Genomic DNA, 27514 nt, shown 5'->3' on the forward strand with positions numbered 1-27514 from the left:
AAACATGCATGGTTTTTAGGAAGGATGATTTATTTTCTTCACGCCAGATAATATTTAGACATGAATATATGTGCTCACTTACATCACTTACATTTATCCTCAATGTATAGCATGTATCTGGGGAATGAATAACCTTTAATCATGTTTGTCAAAGAGACAAAAAGAGAAAAAAATGTAAAGGGCGTAAATGAAAGACAGTGTGATACAAACTACAAAATAAACACATGAAAAATATGGGAGTACAAAAAAGACAGTACACGAATGAAAAAGAAAGTACGTACATGGAAAAAAAAACCCTAATCATTAATAGCGAGAGTGCTTCTGCATTTGCAACCAGTGGCTAAGAACAACCCTGCTAATGAAACCCAAGAAACAAACCAAAGCCATTAAGATGAGTGCAAACACATCTGCTTTACTTACAATTGATAAATGAGTACAATGGCTTTTGCGTTTTAATTTCACTCAACCATAGTGCTACACTGTGAGCATTGTGATTTATTTTCAGATTGAATAGCCAGCCAATGTGTCAATCAGACTCACAGAGACAGAGAGAGAGAGAGAGAGAGAGATTAGAAGGTTCAGGCAGCAATTTTGTTGCCTTGCTTCAGGCTGAAGCCTCCCCCTGTAAAACGGGGTCCATCGGTACGCTGAGGCACAATCAGGGGTTGCCCAGGCTGCGCCAGATTCCTTTCTTTTTCCCTGGGGAAAGATAGAAAATAACAGAGACCAGAAATTTATTTATTTATATATTTTTTTTCAGCCCTGACTAAAATTGTGTATGTCCTACCTGATTAAAAACAATACAAGATACAGAAGTTCTAAATCTTTTATTAACTAAAAGACACTTCATGTCTTAAAGTAATGATGGATATCGTTTCTTTTTTGTCATTTCTCTTAGTTTAACGATTCTTGATATATGGATTCCTACAGTTGTAGAATGGGTATCAATGGTTAGTTGATGCGTCTAGTGTGTTGGTGAAGTGAAGTGTGCATGTGCTCGTCACGTCTCGCTTTCAGCCCTCACCACTGACTAGCAACGCTGCACCGCAAAAAGGCAAGCAGAGTGCGTAAGTCTTGCCCTGTCAGTATATTAGCCTCTCACCAGCAATGTCCTATGTTAGTGGCTCCTCGTGCTGATACCTGGTAACAGTGACCTATCGGACACTGGCTGTACTACAGGGATGAGGGGAGGAGGTCTGGCTCCCTTGATGTGCAGCATGCATGGCCCATCTCTATGGTGGAACAGGCCCTGGTGCCCACAAACCAAACCCCCAGCTATAGGCAAATAGCACCACTGCCTTGTGGTTGTCACGGGAGTGAACAAGGCTAAGGGAGACAACCCCGACAGAAAAATTCAGAGTGGAGCCCTGGAGGCAGATGGTCATCGCACTGCGTCACCATCTGGCAACTCCTGCAGCTGTCCTGGCGCAAACCGTATCGGCTCGTCCTTTCCGTTGGAGACTGCCCGCAAAGCCGAGAAGGGGATCCTGATGACTGGGCATCCCAGGATCTCCATATCATCGCCCAGGCCTGCGCCCTGGAGAGGTTACTCCAGTGCCGCTACCAGTGGCAGCAACAACACGGGAAGATAGCAGTTACGAGTTCAAAGCCGAGAGCAGATAGGCGTATGCTCACAGCGCTATGGGTTGTCTTCCGACAGTGGGAGGGATCATCGCATCCCACTGGCCAGCTACCGCCCGCCTCAAGCTGGGCAGCCCTCAGCCAGTAAGGTGTTGGCCCGCCACAGTCCGCCCACTTCAATGGGTGCTTGGAGAGTAGGCCAAAAGTCGAAAGACGGACTGTAATCACTGCACCAAGCAAGAAGGAGCCAACAAACAGTTGTAGAATAGGGATATTTACTGTATTCTTATTATTTACTATTTATTTTTTAATTGGTTAAGTGCATTAAAAAGGCAAGAAATTCCACTAATTAACGTTTGACAAGGCAAAGCTGTTAATTGAAAAACATTCCAGAAGCTTCCATTCATGAAGCTGGGGCAGCCGTGACATACAGGTGACAGAAGCAGTTTTGGGACCAAAAGGTTGCTGGTTTGATTCCCTGGACCAGCAGGAAAATGTGGGAAAAGCACTTTCCCCTCCCTCTACATCCATGGCTGATGTGTCCTTGAGCAAGTGCACTGCTCTGGATGTATATGTAACAAATAAAGCTTCTTCTTCTAAGCTGGTTAAGATAATGCCAATAGTGTGCAATTCATCATCAAGGTAAACAGTGACTACTTTAATAATCTAAAATCTGTGAAAAAATAACACTTTTTTGTTTACCACATAATTCCATATATGTTCCATGTGTTATTTCATAGTTTTGATGTCTTCAGTAGTGTTCTACAATGTAGAAAATAATCAAAATGCAAAACATAAAAATCTATGAATGTGTGTCCAAACTTTTGACTGGTAATGTATATACAGTGTCTTGCAAAAGTATTCATCCCCCTTGGTGTTTGTCCTGTTTTGTCGCATTACAAGCTGGAATTAAAATGGAATTTGGGGGGGTTAGCACCATTTGATTTACATAACATGCCTACAACTTTGTTGTTTTATTGTGACACAAACAATAATTAAGATGAAAAAACAGAAATCTGGAGTGTGCATTGGTATTCACCCCCGCCCAAAGTCAATACTTTGTAGAGCCACCTTTTGCTGCAATTATAGCTGCAAGTCTCTTGGGGTATATTTCTATTAGCTTAGCACATCTAGCCACTGGGATTTTTGCCCATTCCTCAAGCCAAAACTGCTCCAACTCCTTCAAGTTAGATGGGTTGCGTTGGTGTGCAGCGATCTTCAAGTTATGCCACAGATTCTCAATTGGATTGAGGTCTGGGCTTTGATCAGGCCATTCCAAGACATTTAAATGTTTCCCTTTAAACCACTCCAGTGTAGCTTTAGCAGTATGTTTAGGGTCATTATCCTGCTGAAACGTGAACCTTCACCCCAGTCTCAAACCTCTGGCTGACTCAAACAGGTTTTCCTCCAGAATTGCCCTGTATTTAGTGCCATCCATCTTTCCTTCAGTCCTGACCAGCTTTCCTCTCCCTGCAGATGAAAAATATCCCCACAGCATGATGCTGCCACCACCATGCTTCACTGTAAGAATGATGTTCTCAGGGTGTTGGGTTTGCGCCACGCATGGCATTTCCCATAATGGCCAAAAAGATTAATTTTAGCCTCATTTGACCAGAGAATCTTCTTCCATGTGTTTGGTGAGCCTGCCACATGCTGTTGGGCAAACTCCAAATGTGTTTTCTTAAGCAATGACTTTTTTTCTGACCACTCTTCCATAAAGCCCTGCTCTGTGGAGTGTACAGCTTAAAGTGGTTCTATGGACATAGACTCCCATCTCCGTTGTGGATCTTTGCAGCTTCTTCAGTGTTATCTTTGGTGGCTTTGTTGTATCTCTGATTAATGCACTCCTTGCCTGGTCTATGGGTTTTGGTGGGCAGCTTCCTCTTGTCAGGCTTGTAGTGGTGACATATTCTTTCCATTTTGCTATGATGGATTTAATGGTGCTCCCTGGGATATTCAAAGTTTGGGATATTTTTTATAACCCAACCCAGGTCTGTACTTCTTCACAACTTTGTCTCTGACATGTTTGGAGTGCTCCTTGGTTTCCATGTTGCTTACTTAGTCATGTTGCAGAGTCAGGGTCCTTCCAGAACAGGTTGATTTATACAGACATCATGTGACAGATTATGTGATACTTTGATTGCACACAGGTGGATCTTAATCAACTAATTATGTGACAACTTAAAGTGAATTGGTTGGACCAGCTCTTATTTAGGGGTTTCATACGAAAGGACACTTTTGGGGGAAGCCATAGCCTAATGGTTAGAGAAACAGCTTTGGGACCAAAAGGTTACTGGTTTGATTCCCTGGACCAGCAGGACAGGCTTAAGTGCCCTTGAGCAAGGCACCTAACCCCCAACTGCTCTGGCAAAAGTGGTGGCATACCTTGTGTCTGATTAGCCAAAGAAAAACTGATAATGCAGATTATCAGTTTGGGCATTGAACCTGACTGACATACGAAAGGGGGTGAATACCTATGCACACTCCAGATTTCTGCTTTTTCATCTTAATTTTTGTTTGTGTCACAATAAAACAACAAGTTACACCTTTAAAGTGGTAGGCATTTTGTGTAAATCAAATGGTGCTAACCCCCCCAAAATCCATTTTAATTCCAGTTTGTAATGAGACAAAACAAGACAAACACCAAGGGGGATGAATATTTTACAAGAGACTGTACTTGTTGGAAATGTCACTCCTCATTCTCCCTGCTGGTCAGTTGTCAGAGATTATGTTTGTATCATGTGGGATTATTTCCCCAGTTTTCTTCTCAGTTTGGTCTCTTGTCATATCCCACCCTCTAGTCATTTCTCCTCTTTTATATGACTGCTACCAACCAGGGAGAGTAAAAACTACCATGTGCTTCCTCCGAGACATGAGAAACCAGCCAGCTGCATCTTTTGGAACTGTTGCTTAGCATGACGCACTCGGAGGAAAGAGCTATCTGCCCTTCTCCAAATACAAAATCTCATAGACACTCACAATTGACTCGTGGCATTGTGAATGACAGGTGTGAGAGTGTGTCATTTCTACTACCCAGACAGCATGGCCGATTTTACTTCCTTGGCCTTCCCTTGAAAGCTACCCAAAAGTAAATCATTACCTGGAACCTTAATATACTTTCGAACCTGAATAATGCAAATTATGCATGTGATGCAGTTCTTTACAATATGAGCCCAGGTAAACTATCTGTCTTTTATTGCTTAAAGCATATACGCAGAGCCATGGCCTCACTTTCGTTGATAAATGCCTTGCGACCTCAAGAATGGCACAGGAATAGTTTTAAGCGTTAACAATAAATCTAATATAGTAATTTTTATGATTAAAGTGTTTTATATAGGTAACGGTGCGAGTGAATGACCTTGATGTCCGTGACATCACAGCAGGAAGTCTATCGGTCTCATCGCCATTTCCGCTATACTAAAATACAGAGCTGACTGCAACTCCGATCCTCCATTTTGAGCTAATTTATCGCCATGCCACGTAGATGTGTTGCTGCACCCACCAGCAACACGACAGAAGGTGGATTTACGTTGCATTCATGGCCCAAGAATGTTCAAACTGCAAAGATTTGGACGCATTTTGCAAGAAGTTCACGGGCACATTGGGCGCCTACGAAGTGGTCTCTCCTCTGCTCTGCACATTTTACTGAGGACTCATACAAAACCTCTGATCTGTTGAGGAGCATTGGCTATAAGCCTGTATTGAAAGAGGGTGCAGTACCAACAATTAAAGGAAAAGAAAACTACAAGAAAAGGAAAGTATTTTATTTAATTATTTATTTATTTTTTAAAAGCAAAGTTCAGTTGCACCAGTCCTCCCAGAGTGAGCCGAGGGTTGTTGCTAAAATCCGGGATGGAACGGGATGTGACATATCGCTCCCTGAGGCATAGCAACCTCCCTGTGGTTGTTGCTAAAACAGGTGACGTCCCGTCCCGTCCCGTCCTGTCCCGGGTTTTAGTAATTGCCTGAGCCGAGCAGTAATGGTGGCATACTCCGTATGGACAAAATAGAGAATGGGTGGAGCAGCCGTCTTGTTTCTAAACTGGATATTGCTGCCATCTTGCCCTTACGTGGAAGAAGCGAATGAACGGAGAACTGAACAAACAACTGAAAGTCAGATTGTTTCAAAACAATCAACCACAAGATCGGCCTTCAAGAACACAAATGGGTAAGCTCCGACTCTCATTTGGATAAAAAAGCAACAAAAACAACACGTTGTTTACCTGCATTTAGATTAATACATGTAACTTGTATTGTGTATTTAAATTACCAGTATAAGATTATTTAATTTGCTTCAGAATGTGATTGTCTCAGTTCCTCTGATTATTTAATTAGCCTTTTACGTTTTATCAATAAAAATACATGCATGTACATGTATGTTGCATAAGTTATAACACCCATCCTGTTTTAATGAGAGTCAACCCACAATCAGTGAAGTCAAATCAGTCGTAGTTGAGCAAGTCAGTAACGGTATTTCTTACTTTCACCATAAATTTTTATTTATATGACTTTGGTCTATAGCTGTCAAAGGCCTCGGCCTTAAAACCGGTTACCGCTGTGACGTCACGCACTCAGGGCTGGCTGGCTCAGCGGGGCAGCTTGAATGCCAACTTTGTGGTCGATTTTAACTCTCAAAAATATATTTTTTATTCCCATTTATGCAGCATACAAGAGTCAAGGATGGAGATACTATCCACTCAGAAATTTATTTAAAAATAAAGGTTCTGCGTATCTGCTTTAAGTATCAATCTAATAAAACTGTCAATTGTAAATCCAAAATGTTAAGTGAATTTGATACATTCTTGACCCAATCTTCAAAGTCAAATCTTCAATTTCTACATTAAAGTCGTTCTTACATTTGTATTGTTTGTATTTTCATCACTTAGAGTCCTTCAGTGTCAGTCATGTCATAATGCAGTCATGATCCATTGCAAGCTAAAGCTCAAGCACGTGCACATGCTCTTTTTTGGATGTCTCGGTCTGACATAAATGCACACAGGTTCCGCTTGCGCACACGCACACACTCCCAGCAGAGAACATCTGCCACCACCCAGATTCCTTTCAACTGTTCTCCAGTGAACACAAAGCCCTCATTTCTCATTCAGTACACTACTAGCAGCAGGACATATAAGGACACACACACACACACACACACACACACAAATGTGCAACACACTAATGCGCACACTTCACTGCTTTCCTTCTTGATGCCACAAACTTCTTTCTCTCCCTCTCCATCTTAATTTCTCTGCTGCGCTTTCTCTCTTGCTGTGTTTGTCCAATATCAAACACCATCAATTAAAATTCACTGGCTGTGTAATGAGATTTCACGCTGAGAACGATGAAGACATTTGGCAACAAGCTTGAAACACACACACACACCTTTGTTTTTCTCCTCCAAAATATCCCCAGCTAAAGGAATATTATGCAGAAAGGCTTCAAAAGTGACTTTTGGTCAGAACAGCAGACATCTGTGAAACATGCTTTGATCGAAACGCCATTCGCTTGACTTGTAGAATCAGCGTCATGTACAGCTAATTCCTTCTGACAATCGCAAAATCAAGACACATAATTACATTTTCAGTGCTCAAGGATGCTGACGAGCATAATGTGAAGTGTGGAATAATTTAGCAAGAAGTTTGAAAGAGTTTTACTGCCTCCGCTTCCAGAAGTAAGATGAGCTGTGTGTTGAAATTAGATCCTGTCCATGTTTGAACCATTTGGCAGAGATAGATCGAGTCACAACAAGTGAAATCAACAAAGGCAAAACCAGACACAACAATAACAATAACTCACAGCAATGGGGCCAAGCTATAAATTAGGTTGTGGCCATTATTTGGCAGACACAGATAACAATTCCAATGAGTCAAAACAACAAAAGCAACACGAGACACAATTACAGTAATAATAGCAATGCAAACTAGCAAACACGGCACAACAAGTAATGAGGCCAAAACCCTGTCGAGTAGCAATGGCAGAAGCAGGAACTACATAATCACCTTCTCCACAAAAACCACCAGTAACAATATCACCAGCTCCAGGACCAATCATCCACAATAATAAATACAGGAAACAGGAGGACTTAGAAATTAGCAATTTATTAGTTGGTAGAATGGATAATGTTTTAATTGTACAACCCCGATTCCAAAAAAGTTGGGACAAAGTACAAATTGTAAATAAAAACGGAATGCAATAATTTACAAATCTCAAAAACTGATATTGTATTCACAATAGAACATAGAAAACATATCAAATGTCGAAAGTGAGACATTTTGAAATTTCATGCCAAATATTGGCTCATTTGAAATTTCATGACAGCAACACATCTCAAAAAAGTTGGGACAGGGGCAATAAGAGGCTGGAAAAGTTAAAGGGACAAAAAAGGAACAGCTGGAGGACCAAATTGCAACTCATTAGGTCAATTGGCAATAGGTCATTAACATGACTGGGTATAAAAAGAGCATCTTGGAGTGGCAGCGGCTCTCAGAAGTAAAGATGGGAAGAGGATCACCAATCCCCCTAATTCTGCACCGACAAATAGTGGAGCAATATCAGAAAGGAGTTCGACAGTGTAAAATTGCAAAGAGTTTGAACATATCATCATCTACAGTGCATAATATCATCAAAAGATTCAGATAATCTGGAAGAATCTCTGTGCGTAAGGGTCAAGGTCGGAAAACCATACTGGGTGCCTGTGATCTTCGGGCCCTTAGACGGCACTGCATCACATACAGGCATGCTTCTGTATTGGAAATCACAAAATGGGCTCAGGAATATTTCCAGAGAACATTGTCTGTGAACACAATTCACCGTGCCATCCGCCGTTGCCAGCTAAAACTCTATAGTTCAAAGAAGAAGCCGTATCTAAACATGATCCAGAAGCGCAGATGTCTTCTCTGGGCCAAGGCTCATTTAAAATGGACTGTGGCAAAGTGGAAAACTGTTCTGTGGTCAGACGAATCAAAATTTGAAGTTCTTTATGGAAATCAGGGACGCCGTGTCATTCGGACTAAAGAGGAGAAGGACGACCCAAGTTGTTATCAGCGCTCAGTTCAGAAGCCTGCATCTCTGATGGTATGGGGTTGCATTAGTGCGTGTGGCATGGGCAGCTTACACATCTGGAAAGACACCATCAATACTGAAAGGTATATCCAGGTTCTAGAGCAACATATGCTCCCATCCAGATGACGTCTCTTTCAGGGAAGACCTTGCATTTTCCAACATGACAATGCCAAACCACATACTGTATCAATTACAGCATCATGGCTGCGTAGAAGAAGGGTCCGGGTACTGAACTGGCCAGCCTGCAGTCCAGATCTTTCACCCATAGAAAACATTTGGCGCATCATAAAACAGAAGATACGACAAAAAAGACCTAAGCCAGTTGAGCAACTAGAATCCTACATTAGACAAAAATGGGTTAACAGACTGTTGTAAAGAGAAAAGGGGATGTCTCACAGTGGTAAACATGGCCTTGTCCCAACTTTTTTGAGATGTGTTATTGTCATGAAATTTAAAATCACCTAATTTTTCTTTTTAAATGATACATTTTCTCAGTTTAAACACATGATATGTCATCTATGTTCTATTCTGAATAAAATATGGAATTTTGAAACCTCCACATCATTGCATTCCATTTTTATTTACAATTTGTACTTTGTCCCAACTTTTTTGGAATCGGGGTTGTAAAATTCAGTTAAAAAAAATAAGTCCATAAAGAGATACAACTCTACCCAGGTAAAATTAGCAACAGTTCCTTTTACATTCAACCAATTTTCATGAAATGTGCTTTGTTACAGGGACCATAAACTTTTCCACAGTGTGCAGTGCCTTGAAAAAGTATTCATACCCCTTGAACTTTTTCACATTTTTCCACCTTACAACCACAAACTTAAGTTTTTTATTGAGATTTTGTGATAGACCAACACAGAGTAGCACATAATTGTGAAGTGAAACGAAAATGATAAATGGTCTTCAAAATTTTAAACAAATAAAAATCTGAAAAATGTGGTGTGCGTTAGTATTCAGCCCCCTGTACTCTGATACCTCTAAATACAACCCAGTGCAATCAATTGCCTTCAGAAGTCATCTAATTAGTTAATAGAGTCCTACTGTGTGTAATGTACTCTCAGCATAAATACACTTGTTCTATGAAGGCCTCAGTGGTTTGTTAGAGAACACTGAAGAACAAACAGCATCATGAAGACCAAAGAACTCACCAGACAGGTCATGGATAAAGTTCTGGGGAAGTTTAAAGCAGGGTTAGGTTATAAAAAAATATCCCAAGCTCTGAACATCTCAAGAAGCACTGTTCAATCCATCATTCAAAAATGGAAAAAGTATGGCACAACTGCAAACCTACCAAGACATGGCCGTCCATCTAAACTGACAGAGCGAGCAAGGAGAGCACTGGTCAGAGAAGCAGCCAAGAGGCCCATGATCACTCTGGAGGAGCTGCAGAAATCCACAGCTCAGGTGGGAGAATCTGTGCACAGGACAACTATAAGTTGTACACTCCACAAATCTGGCCTTTTTGAAAGAGTGGCAAGAAGAAAGCCATTGTTGAAAGACAGGCATACCTTAAGAAGTCCCGTTTGCAGTTTGCCAGAAGCCATGTAGGGGACACAGCAAACATGTGGAAGAAGGTGCTTTGGTCAGATGAGACCAAAGTTGAACTTTTTGGCCTAAATGCAAAGTGCTATGTGTGACGGAAAACTAACACTGCTCACTGCACACACCATCCCCATTGTGAAACATGGTGGTGGCAGCATCGTGCTATGGGGATGCTTTTCTTCAGCAGGGACAAGGAAGCTGGTCAGAGTTGATGGGAAGATGGATGGAGCTAAATAAAGGGCAATCCTGGAAGAAAACCTGTTGGAGGCTGCAAAAGACTTGAGACTGGGAAGGAGATTCACCTTCCAGCAAGACAATGACCCTAAACATACAGCCAGAGCTACAATGGAATGGTTTAGATCAAAGAATATTCATGTGTTAGAATGGCCCAGTCAAAGTCCAGACCTAAATCCCATTGAGCATCTGTGGCAAGACTTGAAAATTGCTATTCACAGACGCTCTCCATCCAATCTGGCTGAGCTTGAGCTATTTTGCAAAGAAGAATGGGCAAAAATTTCAGTGTCTAGATGTGCAAAGCTGGTAGAGACATACCACAAAAGACTTGCAGCTGTAATTGCAGCAAAAGGTGGCTCTACAAAGTATTGACGTGGGGGGGCTGAATACTAATGCACATCACATTTTTCAGATTTTTATTTGTTTAAAATTTTGAAGACCATTTATCATTTTCGTTTCACTTCACAATTATGTGCTACTCTGTGTTGGTCTATCACATAAAATCTCAATAAAAAACTTTTAAGTTCATGGTTATAAGGTGGAAAAATGTGAAAAAGTTCAAGGGGTATGAATACTTTTTCAAGGCACTGTAGGTGATGTTACTGTTGATATTTCTGATGGAACCTAGCTTTGAATTGTATGTTACTTTACATTACAGGCATTTAGCAGACGCGCTGGATAACAGTAACATACAACATAGCCAGAGCAGCCTGGGGAGCAGTTGTGGGTTAGGTGCCATACTCAAGGGCACTTCAGCCATTCCTGTTGGTCCAGGGAATCAAACCAGCAACCTTTTGGTACCAAAGCTGCTTCTCTAGCCATTAGGCCATGGAATTTCCAGGGAACTAATGGGATGAGTTGCTTTATTTTAAAATGTCGGGCTGACATCTAATAGTTTTAATACCAATAGCTACATTATAAGTACAACTATCAAGATAACTATAAATAAATCAGTCCCCTGCAGTTTGTGATTGATGGTCACATCAGACCGATAACAATACCTATAGGCCAGGCCTGGGTTTATTGGTATTGATGAGATTGCTTCTGGAGCGATTTTTCCAGGCCTAGACCTGATCCAACAAAATATCTGACCAATCAGGTAATTGTTTAAACCAATAACCATGTATTTATTTACCTGAGTAGCAGGACCAACTGATATTATAGTTGGGATTATAGTTGTGGTGTGACTGCTCCAGACTGGAACTAAATTCAGGCATAGTTATAGTCATAGCTGTAGTTATCGGTGTTGTGGGACCAGGCCCTTAAGTAAGTTATGATCGCCTTTACTCCACAAGTTATTTTAAAAAAAGAAATAAAATTATAAATTTTCAGTTCAGTTCAGTTTAAGCCAGATGTTGACTCTGTTAACATGCTCAATCTTGCTTAGTTCAATATTCATGCCTTTTCTATGATATCTAATACAGTAGAAGTCAAGTTGGTAGAGATGGTTTTCCTTTTGAGTCTGGTTCCTATAAATCTATATGCAGAAAAGCGCTATATAAATTTATTTTAACTTAAGACCTGTTTTTTTTTCTTATCCCTTATTTGCAAAGGAACCCACCATTCATCACCTAATCCTATAAACTAGAGCTTCCAATTCACTGCTTGGGAAGCCTCAGGCCATCCACATTTTGGGTTTATTTCAGTCAGGTGCTAAAGTTCTAAAGGATGTGAAAGCTGCTTCAGGTATGTTACATGGGGGGAACCATGAACACACTGACACTGGATAAAAACCTGCCTCGGCTCATACAGCTTTGGGAGTTAACCACTAATCTCCACCACCATCGCTACGACTCAAGCTGCACTCTGGCCCAGATTAATCTTAGTCAAACTTAATTCATTAAAGCTTCATTCATGAATTTCTTCACTAATTCATAAGGCCAAATTAATCTGCATGATGATTACGGTATGATAATAGAGGCTACGTCTCTGCATGAACAGGTGGAACATGGCCGTATCAGATGCTATTATAGCAAGAGTAATGATGATGCGTGTGAGGGTGTTTATTTAATGTGTCCATATGTCTGTGGTTGTAATCAATTTCAAATAACTGGCCAATTCACTGGCTCTGCATTTCAGGAGATACTGCTGAGAATACAGTATGTGGAGCGTGTGTCAAGTATATATTATCTATGTAAATTTAGGTGATGATTTATAAATGTGTAAGTTTATTATATGAGAGAGAGAAAGAGATTAGTCAATTGCACTGACTGGTTTGTGTCTGGCTACAAACCAGGCAAGCAGGCTGCAAACAAACTGCCAACAGGGAAAGTGTGAACATTTCTTGACTCACTTGTTTCACTAATGGAACAAAAAGAGATATCAATCCATTAAAAACACATCAACAGCTCCCCCTTCCTGGCACAGAATTAAAAAAAAAATGCTCTTATTCATCAAAACTGGATATGATCAAACGTGAGTGCATAATTAATATATGCAAATTTCCCTGGTGATAAATTCTCATCCACATTATCAGCATCATCAATTTTATCAATCAGAAGTACAAGGACATTTAAAATAACACTTTGCCTGTCCATTTAATGCCAGTTCTAATGTCTTGAAATGACTTTGGACACGAACACTTTTGAGCTTCAGTCACTTTGCTTTCAATTCCATTCCCACAAATGGCTACAAATTTGATGTCTGTAAATAACTATTGATTTCTCTATTTGAAATTTACAAAAATGCAAGTTGTAGCTCTACAACTTAGATGCTCATTGTATTAGATTACCAGCAGTTCTGGCAGGGCGGAGAAGGGGGAACCGGTTCACATTACATCTACATCTCAATTTCCACCACCGAAAAATGTATGACAGCTACATTTTCACAAACAACTTTTCTTTATTGATTTTGTCACTTGGCAGGTGATGTTTCCAATATGCATAGTATATCCTCAAATTCTGAATTTCTTCATGCCATGGGTTTCTTATTTCTTCTTTCTTAAACAAGTGTTGCCAGGCAAAACATACCTCACCCGGTAGCACTTATTTTATACCTATATGTTGATAATGGTAATATTTCTCAATCATCAGCTGTCAGGTTATAGTCCTATGAAAATCCATAACTTTGAGTTTGACATTTCAAAGTCATTCAAGGTCAAAGGTCATAGCAGCAACTGAAAGCCCATATGGGACTTCTTATATGTTGATAATGGTAAACATCTGGCTATCATGAACCATTTTAAAGTTATAGCCCTTTGAAAACCCATGATGTTCAGTTTGACCTTTCAAGGTCACTCAAGGTGCCAAATGAAAGCCCATATGGCACTTCCTATAAGTTGATAATGGTAAACATCTGTCTACCATCAACCGTTTTCAAGTTACACCCCTCTGAAAATCTGTGACCTTGAGTTTGACCTTTCAAGATCACTCAAGGTCAAAGATCATGGTGCCAAATGAAAGGCCATATGGGAGTTCCTATATGCTCATAATAGTAAACATCTGTCTATCGGCAACCGTTTTTGAGTTATGATGGAAAATGTTATTTTGACTGAAAGGTTTATCTTTCTGGTGACCTTGACCTTCACCTTGACCCGATTACCCCCAAAAATTTAATCAGGTAATGTATGGACCATTGCCCACCTACCCTGAAAATTTGAAGTCAATCAGTGCAACTGTCTAGACGCGAGATTGTTAACAGACAGACACACAAACAAATGAAAAGTTGTGCAGAGCACGATACTTGCAAAAATCACAAAGAAACGGAAGTTATGGCCGATTAGGTGTTTTTACAAGATTTGACCTTGGTGACCTTGACCCACCAAAAACTAATGATGCTTTTGTGTGTCCCTAGTGAGTTGTCTTGTGCATTTTTGTGAAGATCGGTCAAGAAATGATGACGCTAGAGCGTCAACAAACAAACAGACAAACGGACAGATCAACATACTTGCAAGTAACAGACTGCACTGATTAAAATACCTTGCCCCACTTACTCCATCGTGGGCAAGGTAAATATTCTTACTTTATTCCAGAAAGCTTGGATGGCCAAACCACCATCCTATTCCCACATAAAATAGGGTGTCTTATTTAAATGATATGCACATGTGGAAACTTGGGGCATTGGTGTGCACGGATACAATACCATACGTAAAGGACAGATGGCCATGATTTTTGCTGAAATCCCACTCAGTTTGATGTAACACACAGCGTCATTCATCAGACACGGAATAATTTGTATAGAAGGTGTGCATGAGACTTTTTTTTTCACTCCCGCAAACACTCAGAATCAGAATCATGTTTATTGCCAAGTACGTTCTCACATACAAGGAATTTTCTTTGGTGATTGGTGCTTGAACAGTTAAGACAGAATAATTTAGCAAAGACAAAAAGTATCTATATACATAGAATAAAAAAATAGAAGAATCTGAAATATACACATTTGAAAAGTGGACATATTTAAGGGGCATGTGCATGAGTTATTGGAGACCAAGCTGTACAGTACATCCAGAATGTGCAAGAATAGTTCACATGATGATGATGATGATGAAGATGGAAGAGACATGATAAGAGTGCGTGAAAGAAAGAGAATATGTGTAGTGGCCTAAAGGCCTCTGCATGCTCTTGCGACAAGGCTTTCGCAGATAGCTTTTCGCAGACAGTTGTAATTTATCGTTGAGCGGGGAGTAATAGGCGTGCGCAATGTTATTCACCGCCACAACGCAAGGGGGTGCGAAGTTGCGAAATCGCTAGGAGTAGTTGGTGGGTGTGGTTAGTGGAGTGTTTATCCTCCGGTTACTTATAATGACTAGAACTGGAGTCGTATAGATGTACGTACTTCCTCACTTCCTTGATCAACCGCTCTTCGTGCTGCTCCATCTTCGCTCGTGTTTTTAAAAATGGCGGTCGTGAAAACAAAACAAACCGGGAAAGTAGGGAAGCGGAAGTGCGTGTACAGCGGATGTAGAGTGGACCAATCAGAGCCCTCTTGTCTGCGACGCTGTCTGCGAGGCTGTCTGCGGTGGTCACAATTTTTGGGAGGTGCGCACAGAGCGTCTGCGAGGGGGGGGCTTCGCAGACGCCATCTGCGACACCATCTGCGAGGACTGGGTTGTCAGCATAAATTGGCCTTAAGTCAACTTGGACTCTTGACCAGGCCTGTTCACTCCTGCATAACATTTGACCAATCCCTTCCTCCTCTCCACCAGTATTTTTTTTGTACCTGCCCGCAATATTTTCAAATAAAGTTAGTTGGTTCTCTTTCATAGTTAAAAGCTCAGTGTGTGCAATTGAAGACAAGCGTCAAAGGGAATATACAAGGGCTCACGAAGCCAGATATTTCATGACAGCTCAGCCAGGCTGTTCGTGCCACCGCTGCAGATGACTCTGTCGCTCTGGTGCGAGCTTCGTGGCCCATCTGTGTTCCTGCGCATCCTAATGAAGCAGTCATCATCACTAGCAATGGACAGCCGACAACGACAATGACCACAAATGTTCCACATGAATGCTTTTGGAATGATGACAGAGCATGTTTTATGGAGTACATATGTTGTGCAGGCACTCCCATCTCTGTCATTTTAAATAAAGATCTCTTATCTTAAATGAATTGCTCATAATCATTTTAGATATCGTCTGGCAGGGCTCGACATTAGCACTTGCCCGATGGCCCGCCGGTGTTTTTTACGTCTTTCGGGCCAGTTCGGGCCACTAAATTTGGCCAAACAGTGGCCCGGGCGGGCCAGTATGTTTTCGATACAAATTAAATTTTATTACTCATATTTTACCCAGAATTGTGAAGAAATTGTTCATAAAATGCACCTTTTCAATACGAGGTCCGCCGTCTTTGTTTACGTCACGCTCCGCTCCGCGGCAGGAGTGTGTCGTCTTCGTGCATCGTTGGAGATGTGCGGCGCTGTTCGGAAGCGTCATTTTGGCCGAGCGCCAGATTGAGGAGAGAAGGGCTGAGTTTACCAAAGTCTCAGATGACCATCGGGACACACTTAGTGACACCATGGCAGCAGGATGTGCACGCATTCAGGGCTCGACATTAACGGTTGTCTGCTTGTCCGGGACAAGTGATACTTAATGTCGGACAAGTTCATCGTCTCCGTTACTTGCACGATAGGACAAGTGCCAAAATACGCCGATATTCGGGTTACATATCAAATTTATCAGTTTATTCACATGATTTCCGAAGCATCTCACTCGACATATTGTTTTGATGAATCGTCGGACGTTTCTATTTGGAAAGAGCGATGTGCGCATGCGCAATATTCCACTTGCGAAACCGGCCAATACCGCTTCGTGTATTTGAGCTGAAAAGTAAATGGTCATTTGTGATTGGTTTTAATCGTGTCATACATGTGGATTTGTTGACATTTCTGTTGGCGGGATCATTATTCAACTGTATATTTACATTATGTGGTAATTTCCAAATCTTTGGATTGTTGTTGATGGTGTTCATTATATAGCCAAGCATGTGTGGTGGGGTGTGCTGGGCTTGGAATGTGCGCCTGCATGCGTGTGGATTGACAGGGAGTGAGGCAGGAGTGGGGAAAGTTATCTATGAAATACCAAGCTGTCAAATGGCTGCTAATTAGGTTACCGGCTGTATTAATTAACTAATTAGTAACGGGAGTTTAGGAATTTGAAACAGGGCTCTATAATTTAGATATAAATTATGGATTATTTGAAATTATATTTTTTGACCATTAAATACCATACAGGAGCCACACTGAATAATTAGACAACAACAATTAATCAGTGGAGGATATATATTCAAAATTAATAATTTAAAAATGAATATATATATATATATATATATCTCATCTCATCTCATCTCATTATCTCTAGCCGCTTTATCCTGTTCTACAGGGTCGCAGGCAAGCTGGAGCCTATCCCAGCTGACTACGGGCGAAAGGCGGGGTACACCCTGGACAAGTCGCCAGGTCATCACAGGGCTGACACATAGACACAGACAACCATTCACACTCACATTCACACCTACGGTCAATTTAGAGTCACCAGTTAACCTAACCTGCATGTCTTTGGACTGTGGGGGAAACCGGAGCACCCGGAGGAAACCCACGCGGACACGGGGAGAACATGCAAACTCCACACAGAAAGGCCCTCGCCGGCCACGGGGCTCGAACCCAGGACCTTCTTGCTGTGAGGCGACAGCGCTAACCACTACACCACCGTGCCGCCATATATATATATATATATATATATATATATATATATATATAAAATTTTAATTTTCTGGTTTTCAATTTCTCAAAATAAATTAATGATTGATGGAGTCCAATTGCAAGCTCCTCGGTGGCAAGGCACCGGGGGTGGATGAGATCCGCCCTGAGTATCTCAAGTCTCTGGATGTTGTGGGGCTGTCTTGGTTGACACGCCTCTGCAACATCGCGTGGCGGTCAGGGACAGTGCCTCTGGAGTGGCAGACTGGGGTGGTGGTCCCTCTTTTTAAGAAAGGGGACCGGAGAGTGTGCTCCAATTATAGGGGAATCACACTTCTCAGCCTCCCAGGGAAAGTTTACTCCAGGGTACTGGAGAGGAGAATTTGACCAATAGTCGAACCTCGGATCCAGGAGGAACAATGCGGTTTTCGTCCTGGTCGCGGAACACTGGACCAGCTCTATACCCTTCATAGGGTGCTCGAGGGTTCATGGGAGTTTGCCCAACCAGTCCACATGTGCTTTGTGGATCTGGAGAAGGCATTCGACCGTGTCCCCCGTGGTATTCTGTGGGGGGTGCTTCGGGAGTATGGGGTTCGGGGCTCTTTGCTAAGGGCTGTCCGGTCCCTGTACGAACGGAGCAGGAGTCTGGTTCGCATTGCCGGCAGTAAGTCAGACCTGTTCCCAGTGCATGTTGGACTCCGGCAGGGCTGCCCTTTGTCACCGGTTCTGTTCATAATTTTTATGGACAGAATTTCTAGGCGCAGCCAGGGGCCGGAAGGAATCCTGTTTGGGAACCACAGGATTTCGTCTCTGCTTTTTGCGGATGATGTTGTCCTGTTGGCTTCTTCAAACCAGGACCTTCAGCATGCACTGGGGCGGTTTGCAGTCGAGTGTGAAGCGGCTGGGATGAGAATCAGCACCTCCAAGTCCGAGGCCATGGTTCTCGACCGGAAAAGGGTGGCTTGCCCTCTCCAGGTTGGTGGAGAAGTCCTGCCTCAAGTGGAGGAGTTTAAGTATCTCGGGATCTTGTTCACAAGTGAGGGAAGGATGGAGCGTGAGATCGACAGGCGGATCGGTGCAGCCTCCGCAGTGATGCGGTCGCTTTACCGGTCCGTCATGGTGAAGAAGGAGCTGAGCCAAAAGGCAAAGCTCTCAATTTACCGGTCGATCTACGTTCCGACTCTCACCTATGGTCATGAGCTTTGGGTAATGACAGAAAGAACAAGATCGCGGATACAAGCGGCCGAAATGAGTTTCCTTCGCAGGGTGGCTGGGCGCTCCCTTAGAGATAGGGTGAGAAGCACAGTCACTCGGGAGGAGCTCGGAGTAGAGCCGCTGCTCCTCCACATCGAGAGGAATCAGCTGAGGTGGCTCGGGCATCTTTTTCGGATGCCTCCTGGACGCCTCCCTGGGGAGGTGTTCCAGGCATGTCCCCCTGGGAGGAGGCCCCGGGGAAGACCCAGGACACGCTGGAGGAACTATGTCTCTCGGCTGGCCTGGGAACGCCTCGGTGTTCTTCCCGAGGAGCTGGCCGAGGTGTCTGGGGAAAGGGAAGTTTGGGCTTCCATGCTTAGACTGCTGCCTCCGCAACCCGGTCCCGGATAAGCGGAAGAAGACGGAGTCCAATTGATGGAGCAGAACTCAAGGGTTGATAGATGAAGATGAATAGAAACTTTATTTGTATCCATTCATCTGTGAGTCAATAGAGGTGTGGAGGTTTTCATAAGATATATTATCTTGTCATTTGATAACTAGATTTCAGTGTATAATAATCAGTGATTTACAGTATTAATCAGTCAATGTTGTTATCAGTTGTTTTTATTTGTAGCATTGTTGTTGTTTGTTTCTCTTGTCCAAACTAGTGATATCTCATCAAGTCATAAATTTTATGATAATATTACTTTGTGATATTTGTTACTGAACTGCAGAGTACTGATCTGTGTATATATATATATATATATATATATATATATATATATATATATATATATATAAAATGGTTACTACACCTACCTATTCAGGTGACATTGGGCATACCTAACCACCTGTGTTTTCTTTCTCTCCCCCCCACCCCAAATCTGTCCCTCTGAGTTACATGGAGTCAACAGGAAATCTTTTGGTGGAGACGGTGGGGACCTCGACTGGCTATCGTAGCCTGCAGGGAATCGGCCGTCAGACATTCTGTTGCATGTCCCAGACCCGGTGAAATGTAACTGAATTGTCTTGGCCAGCCCTAAGGGTCCCATCTGCATCTCATCATTGCTGAGGAGTGTGCTCCCATCACCCAATCAAGCATCCAGCCAGAGCAGGTCATGATATATTTTTTACCATATTAACATGCCATTGTGTGTTATGCCTGATGTAAAGACTCTCGTCTCTGCGAGCCTACCACACAGATTTAATACTTGTCATTTTTAGGGCATACCTAACAACGTGTTTTCTTTCTCTCTCTCTTCCCCCCCCCCATCTGTCCCTCTGAGTTACATGTTGATCCTGGGATTGAGATGCTGGCCTCTTCTGCCCTTCGGACCTGCTTGATCCATCCTGGTGCCCTGTGTCTGGTCGGAGTTTTATCGCCCCACTCCTGTGAAGGACGGCCCCATGAGGACAGTTGAGGGTTATACCTGTTAAAACTGTTAATATTATAGTCAGGCTGTCTGTTGTTGCCCAAATGAGGATGGGTTCCCTTTTGAGTCTGGTTCCTCTCGAGGTTTCTTCCTCATGTCGTCTGAGGGAGTTTTTCCTTGCCACCGTCGCCACAGGCTTGCTCATTGGGGATAGATTAGGGATAAAATTAGCTCATGTTTTAAGTCGTTCAAATTCTGTAAAGCTGCTTTGCGACAATGTTTATTGTTAAAAGCGCTGTACAAATAAACTTGATTTGATTTGATTTAGTGTTTCTGGATCTCATAGTATAGTTATTTTGTTCTTAATTTTATGTTCATAATTTCTATTCTATTGGGATATATTGCTTCTGAACTTCAGCATAATAATTGGTGAATTATTGTATCAGTCTGTTTTACTATATTTTTGAACTTTTGCCTCAGTATATCAAGTATTGATTACTTTTGATTCATAGATATTATGCATATGTTGTGAATTCGGAAACAAATGCCATAAAGATTGGGTTACAAATAGTTTGTGGGGTTTTTTTTTCTCAAATATTTCTTCGAACAAATCAACTTCACATTCGGACAAGTAAATTTCCTTTCAACTTGCCCGACAGGACAAGCGGTTTCAAAAGTTAATGTAGAGCCCGGGCATTTTAGATGAGTGTGGAAGAGGAAAGCTATTGCACTAAACTATAAACCTTAAATTGACTTTATTGCTATTTCAGTGCAGTGCACATTTTCAGAAGCAAAAACATTTTATATATTTATTTCAATTTGATTTGACTGTTTTTGAGTCCATTGCTGGTAATTTGGACTGAGTTACTGTCTTTTGTCAGTATTGTTTTCAGGTACAAAATCAAAATATAAGTTGTGATAATCTTGAGAAGGCTCTTTTTAATTTTGGGGGCGGTCATTTATGGGGGAGGGGGGCTATGAATTTATGGGGGGGTCATGAAAAAGTGACACTACTTTGTACGGAGATGAGATTATTGCCTACTACAGTGATGTGGCTTGGGGAAATTCTGCAAATATTTTCAGCCTCGCTGCGCTCGGCAACAACATGTACCCCTAAAGTCTACTTTTCTAGCTAAAAATAAATGACATAGTGTATTATGAACTGTATGAAATGTGGTGGCCTGAATGCGGGTACCGCACACATTCGGGCCACCACATTTTCCATTTGGGCCAGTAACTTTTCAATTCCACTGGCCCAATGGGCCACCAGTGGTAAATGCTTAATGTCTAGGCCTGTCTGGTAACCTTGATGATACCACAGCGCAGTTGAATACCTGAATCTGATTGGTCAGAAGGTGTGTATTATTTTCGCATAACAACACAGGTAGTTCTGGCTGTAATATGAACAGAAGGTTAATATCAATGCGCTTGTTTTAATACATTAATGTTTCTATAGTAACAGTTCATACACAGGGACTTGTATGGTGAATACGCCACAAAATCTTAGACTAAAAATAAATAGATTATTAAAAGGGGCTGTTATTTACCAAAGTAATTCTTATAATCATTGATGTGGTGAACGTTTGTATTTATATTTAGACATTTATAAGATTTATGGAAGGAGACTCGGTTGTAAGCTCTCCAAAGTTTCAGTTATGCTTTCCATTTTCTCGTTAAAATGACAGGCTGTGCTGTGCATGGGGGGGGGGGGGGAATGACTGTATGAAGTTGTAACCTAGACAAGCACAGGAACTAACTTGTTTCTTGGACTTTCCACAAATGTTAAATCTAACTAAAACTTTTTAAAAAGCACAAAGTGATATTCATGAATAAATTAAATTATTTAAAAGATTTGTAATCATTGACAAATTGCTGTGGTATAAGAGGAATAAAACACTCCCAGACCGTGCTGTTAACTGAAAATAAGGGTGGCACGGTGGTGTAGTGGTTAGCATGGTCGCCTCACAGCAAGAAGGTTCTGGGTTCAAACCCAGCGGCCGGCAAGGGCCTTTCTGTGTGGAGTTTGCGTCTGCGTGGGTTTGCTCCGGTTTCCCCCACAGTCCAAAGACATGTGGTTAGGTTAATATGGGATGGCCTTGGGCTGAGGTGCCCTTGAGAGAGGCACCTAACTCCCAACTGCTCCCTGGGCACTGTTAGCATGGCTGCCCACTGCTCTGGGTATGCATGTGTGCTCATTGCTCATGTGTGTGCAAGTTCACTGCTTCAGATGGGTTAAATGCAGAGAGGAAATCTCACAAGTGTGTGATGAATAAAGTTGTGCTTTCTTTCTTTAATGCACTTCTGGGGGTAGCAGCACTCGGCTTCTGTCTTGTGCTGCATCACACCCCCTGGTGTGCATTATTTTCATATGACAGCACAGCCTGTCGTGGGTTATTTGTTACTTAACAGACATATGAATAAGTATACCGTATGTGGGAAATGGAGGAAGAGTCAAAAGTTGAGAATACTTCAGTTTAGGTGAATGCTGCAGACCAGCAGGATGCTGAATAACCAGCATCTCCTTTTATACTCCTGTTTTTGTTGTTACCTCCGCCAAGGAGGTTATGTTTTCGGTAGCATCTGTTGGTTTGTCTGTTAGCAACATTACGGAAAAAGTAATGAATGGATTGCGCTGAAATTTTTTCCAGAGGTGTGACTGGGCACAAGTAACAATCCATTAAATTTTGGCGATGATCCAGATCACCTTCTGGATCCCGGATTTTTTTTAAAGGATTAATTTTTCCCCATTGAAATGAATGGGCGCGACGCAAAAACAGATTTTTCCTTCTGTAGGCCAAACCGTAAGGTGTAAAGTCATGAAACTTGGTACACTGATAGAGGAGTGGACCCTGATTGATTTCATCAAGTTTCATGTTGGTACATCTCACGCTGTAGCGCCACCAACTGATCACACTCTTACATGCGTTCATGCATGTAACTTTTGATCCGTATGTCCGATTTTCATAAGTCTGGTGTCGTTGGAATCCTTGGAGCTACACGATTCCAACGCACCCTATGACGTCATTCTCCGCCTAATTAGATTTTCCGCCATTTTGAATTTTGTCCAAAGTGAAGGTAGAGTGACCCTGGCTGCATGTTTTATCCAATCATCACGAAACTTGGCACACATGATCTCCAGTCCATGCCTAATAAATTATATTCGTTTCGCTCTCATATGTCAAAGCGTTCGCCTGTGGCAGCCAATCAAAATCAATGGCGAAGCCACCAAACAGGAAGTGAGCTCATATCATGGAAACGCTTTGACGTATCAAGACCATATTTAGTGGCATGACTTTGGACACCATCCAAATTACCCTCATCAAATATGGTGTCATTTGGCCAGTAGGGGGCGTCACAATTAGCAAAAACTTATTTTGGCTCATATCTTTTTGTTTTGAATCGGAAAGCTGTTTTCCTGTTCTGCTGTCAGGATTTAATGGAGTACTGTTGCCATTTAGTGACTTTTATTCATCACATCCCACAGTCACGTTCAGTGCCCTACAGTTGCACAATCAACAAGTGAACAAATATAAAAGCTTCTACTGGGACACTGATACAGGCAAAAACAAAAATAAGTCTGACAAAACTGCACAACTTCATCACGCTAGTGCCTATTGATCCATAATAACAGTCTGAATTACCCAGAAAGATGGATTGGTCATTGTGGCATGTTGGTATTTCACACTGAGGCTCCAATTTCGAAAAGGAAATACAATCCATATTTTACGTGATGCACCATGAAGTCTCCGTGATACATGCTGCAATCATATTCAAATGATGGCCTAATCTGGATGTAATTTTTAATTGGTTCTTCCTGTTGGCACTGTGGGAGATGGCTGCCTCTCCAGTACCTCTGGAGTTTTTAGCTTTTTAAACCTTTCTTTTTTACTTTTTATTTTACGAAGACATAGTGTGTTTTTCTTCATATCCCATGGATATTTTTAATTTTAACACGCAACCAGGAGCCAGTTTTCTCGCTTATTTGAGAGAGGAGTTGCTGGCCCTGAAAACAATGGGACGAGCCAGGATACGACATCCCATCCCAGCGGCACTGAGGAGGAGACTCAGGGGCTGCAAAGCTGGGGTTAAGCTAAAGGCTAGGCTAGCAGACAACCGGCGGCGCTGCAAACTATCCATTCCCTCTGTTATTATGGGGAATGTGAACTCACCAAACAAGGTCAGCGAGCTGTCCGCACTGAACAACCAGCGGATTAACTGGGAGAACAGCTTGTTTATCTTTACGGAGACATGGCTAACCCACCTTGTACCGGATGCTAACGTGGACCTGCAGGGATTCACTGCTGTGAGAGCCAACAGAGACACTAAGCATGCAAGAAAAGCAAAGGTGGGGGACTCATCATCTATGTGAACAACCGCTGGTGTAACCCGGGACACATCTCCGTAAAGACAGTTTTATGTTGCCCGGACTTGGAGCTGCTAGCAGTTAGCCTGCGGCCATATTATCTGCAAAGGGAGTTCAGTCACGTGATCACCATCTGTGTTTACATCCCTCTGAGGGCAGACGCAGCCACTGCATGTGAGAGGATTCACTCTGTCACAGCAAGGCTGCAGACACAGCACCCTGAGGCATTTATGATCATTTCTGGGGATTTTAATCACGCTACTTTGGACTCTACTTTGGCTGCTTTTTATCAGGTTGTGGACTGTCCAACAAGGAACAACAGGACAATTGACTTGCTGTATGCTAATGTGAGGGATGCATACAGAGTCACACTCCTCCCCCCACTAGGGAAGTCTGACCATAACCTGGTTCGTCTACAGCCGAAGTACACCCTTCTGGTCCAAAGGCAGCCTGCAACAACTAGCTCCATCAGGAGGTGGTCCCCTGAAATGGAAGATGCCCTCAGAGACTGTTATGATACCACGGACTGGGATGTGCTGCTTAGCCCACACTGTGAGGACAAAGAGGGGCTGACACACTGTCTGACGGATTACCTCAACTTCTGTGCAGATGTGGTCTCCCCCGCTAAGACTGTATGGTGTTACCCTAATAACAAGCCATGGGTAACACAGGAAGTCAAAGCTGTCCTCAACAGGAAGAAGACTGCCTTCAGGAGCAGGGACAGGGAGGTGATGAAAGCAGCACAGCAGGAGGTGAAATGCTGCATGAGAGAAGCTAAGGACAGCTACAGGAGAAAGGTGGAGCAGAAGCTGAAGGAGAACAGCATGAGGGAGGTCTGGGAAGGTGTGAAAACCATCACAGGCCACAATACAAAGACCAGAGTCATAGGGGGAACAGTGGAGAGGGCGAACGAGCTGAATGACTTTTTCAACTGGTTCAACCAGTCCACGTCCCCCCTCCCCCTCACTGCAGCCATCTCTCCTTCTTCCCTCAATACACCTCCCCCCAGCCATTGCAGCAGCCCCCTCCTCCCCTACCTCAACACAGACTCCTCCATGCATCACTGTAGACCAAGTCAGAGGTCAACTGAGGAAGCTTCACCCTAGGAAAGCAGCAGGCCCGGATAAGGTGTGTCCTCGACTACTGAAGACCTGTGCTGCTGAACTGGGTGAACCACTCCAACGTATCTTCAACCTCAGCCTGCAGCTGGGGAGAGTGCCCACCCTCTGGAAGACATCATGCATCATTCCAGTTCCTAAGAAGAACCGGCCCAGAGAGCTGAACGACTTCTGACTGGTGGCACTCACTTCACATCTGATGAAGACATTGGAGTGGCTCTTCCTCAGCCTCCTCAGACCCCAGGTGCAACACGCCCAGGACTGTCTAGGGCATACCTAACAACATGTTTTCTTTCTCTCTCTCTCTCTCTCTCTCTCTCCCCCCCCCATCTGTCCCTCTGAGTTACATGTTGATCCTGGGATTGAGATGCTGGCCTCTTCTGCCCCTCGGACCTGCTTGATCCATCCTGGTGCCCTGTGTCTGGTCGGAGTTTTATCGCCCCACTCCTGTGAAGGACGGCCCCATGAGGACAGTTGAGGGTTATACCTGTTAAAACTGTTAATATTATAGTCAGGCTGTCTGTTGTTGCCCAAATGAGGATGGGTTCCCTTTTGAGTCTGGTTCCTCTCGAGGTTTCTTCCTCATGTCGTCTGAGGGAGTTTTTCCTTGCCACCGTCGCCACAGGCTTGCTCATTGGGGATAGATTAGGGATAAAATTAGCTCATGTTTTAAGTCGTTCAAATTCTGTAAAGCTGCTTTGCGACAATGTTTATTGTTAAAAGCGCTGTACAAATAAACTTGACTTGACTTGACTTGACTGTCTGCAGTTTGCGTACTGGGCAGGTGTTGGTGTGGAAGCTGCTATCCTTTACCTGCTACACTGAGCCCACTTGCATCTGGATAAGGGAAATGGCACAGTGAGGATCCTCTTTTTGGACTTCTCGAGTGCCTTCAATACCATCCAGCCCCTTATGCTTCAGGACAAACTGAACAGGATGCAAGTGGACCCTTGCCTGGTCACCTGGATCTCCAGCTACCTTACCGACAGGCCGCAGTACATCAGGCTGAAGGACATCACATCTGACACTGTGATTAGCAGCACCGGAGCACCCCAGGGCACAGTGCTGGCCCCTTTTCTCTTCACCTGTACACTGTGGACTTCTGCTACAACTCAGAGATGTGTCACATTCAGAAGTTCACAGATGACACAGCCATAGTGGGGTGTATCAGGGATGACAGAGAGGAGGAGTATAGGAGCCTGGTGACAGACTTTGCCATTTGGTGCAATAGAAATCATATGCAGCTCAACACCTCAAAGACCAAGGAGCTGGTCATTGACTTTGGGAGGTCCAGACCAAGGTCACAACCAGTTCTGATCGAGGGAGTCGAAGTTGAGGCTGTGGATTCCTACAAGTATCTCAGGCTGTGGCTGGACAGCAAGCTGGACTGGACTTGCAACACCAACCACCTGTACAGGGAGGTACAGCGCAGGCTGTATTTCCCGAGGAGGCTGCGGTCCTTTAACATCTGCAGGAAACTCCTGTGGATGTTCTATCAGTCTGTGGTCGTCAGTGTCCTGTTTTACACTGTGGTGTGCTGGGGGAGGCACATCCAAGAAGGACACATCCAGGTTGGACAAATTGATCAGGCGGGCCAGCTCTGTAGTCGGCATGAAGCTGGACTCTATGGTGATGGTGGCAGAGAAGAGGACTATGAACATCATGGACGATGCTAGTCACCCTCTGCATACCGTCATCAGCAACCAGAGGAGTCTGTTCAGTGACAGAATGCTCCTTCCCAGGTGCAGGACTAACAGACTTAGGCCAAGTTTACATTAGACTGTATCTGTCTCGTTTTCTTCGCGGATGCACTGTCCGTTCACATTAAAACGCCGGGAAACGGGAATCAGCCAGGGCCCACGTATTCAATCCAGTTCGTGTCTGGTCCGGTGCTGTGTAAACATTGAGGATACGC

The 27514-nt window shown here is 43.1% G+C and overlaps 1 protein-coding gene across 1 annotated transcript in view; it reads right to left on the minus strand.

Moving 5' to 3' along the window:
• Positions 1–264: 264 nt before the first annotated feature.
• Positions 265–27514, minus strand: part of cfap58 (cilia and flagella associated protein 58) — a 370653-nt gene continuing 343403 nt past the window's right edge. Inside the window, exon 18 of the mRNA XM_060898284.1 lies at positions 265–699. Within this exon, the coding sequence (XP_060754267.1) occupies positions 579–699 (121 nt within the window). The 3' untranslated portion in view covers positions 265–578. The remainder of the gene's footprint in view (positions 700–27514) is intronic.

Source organism: Neoarius graeffei, chromosome 18 (assembly GCF_027579695.1).
Source record: "Neoarius graeffei isolate fNeoGra1 chromosome 18, fNeoGra1.pri, whole genome shotgun sequence".
Classification (NCBI taxonomy): Eukaryota; Metazoa; Chordata; class Actinopteri; order Siluriformes; family Ariidae; genus Neoarius; species Neoarius graeffei.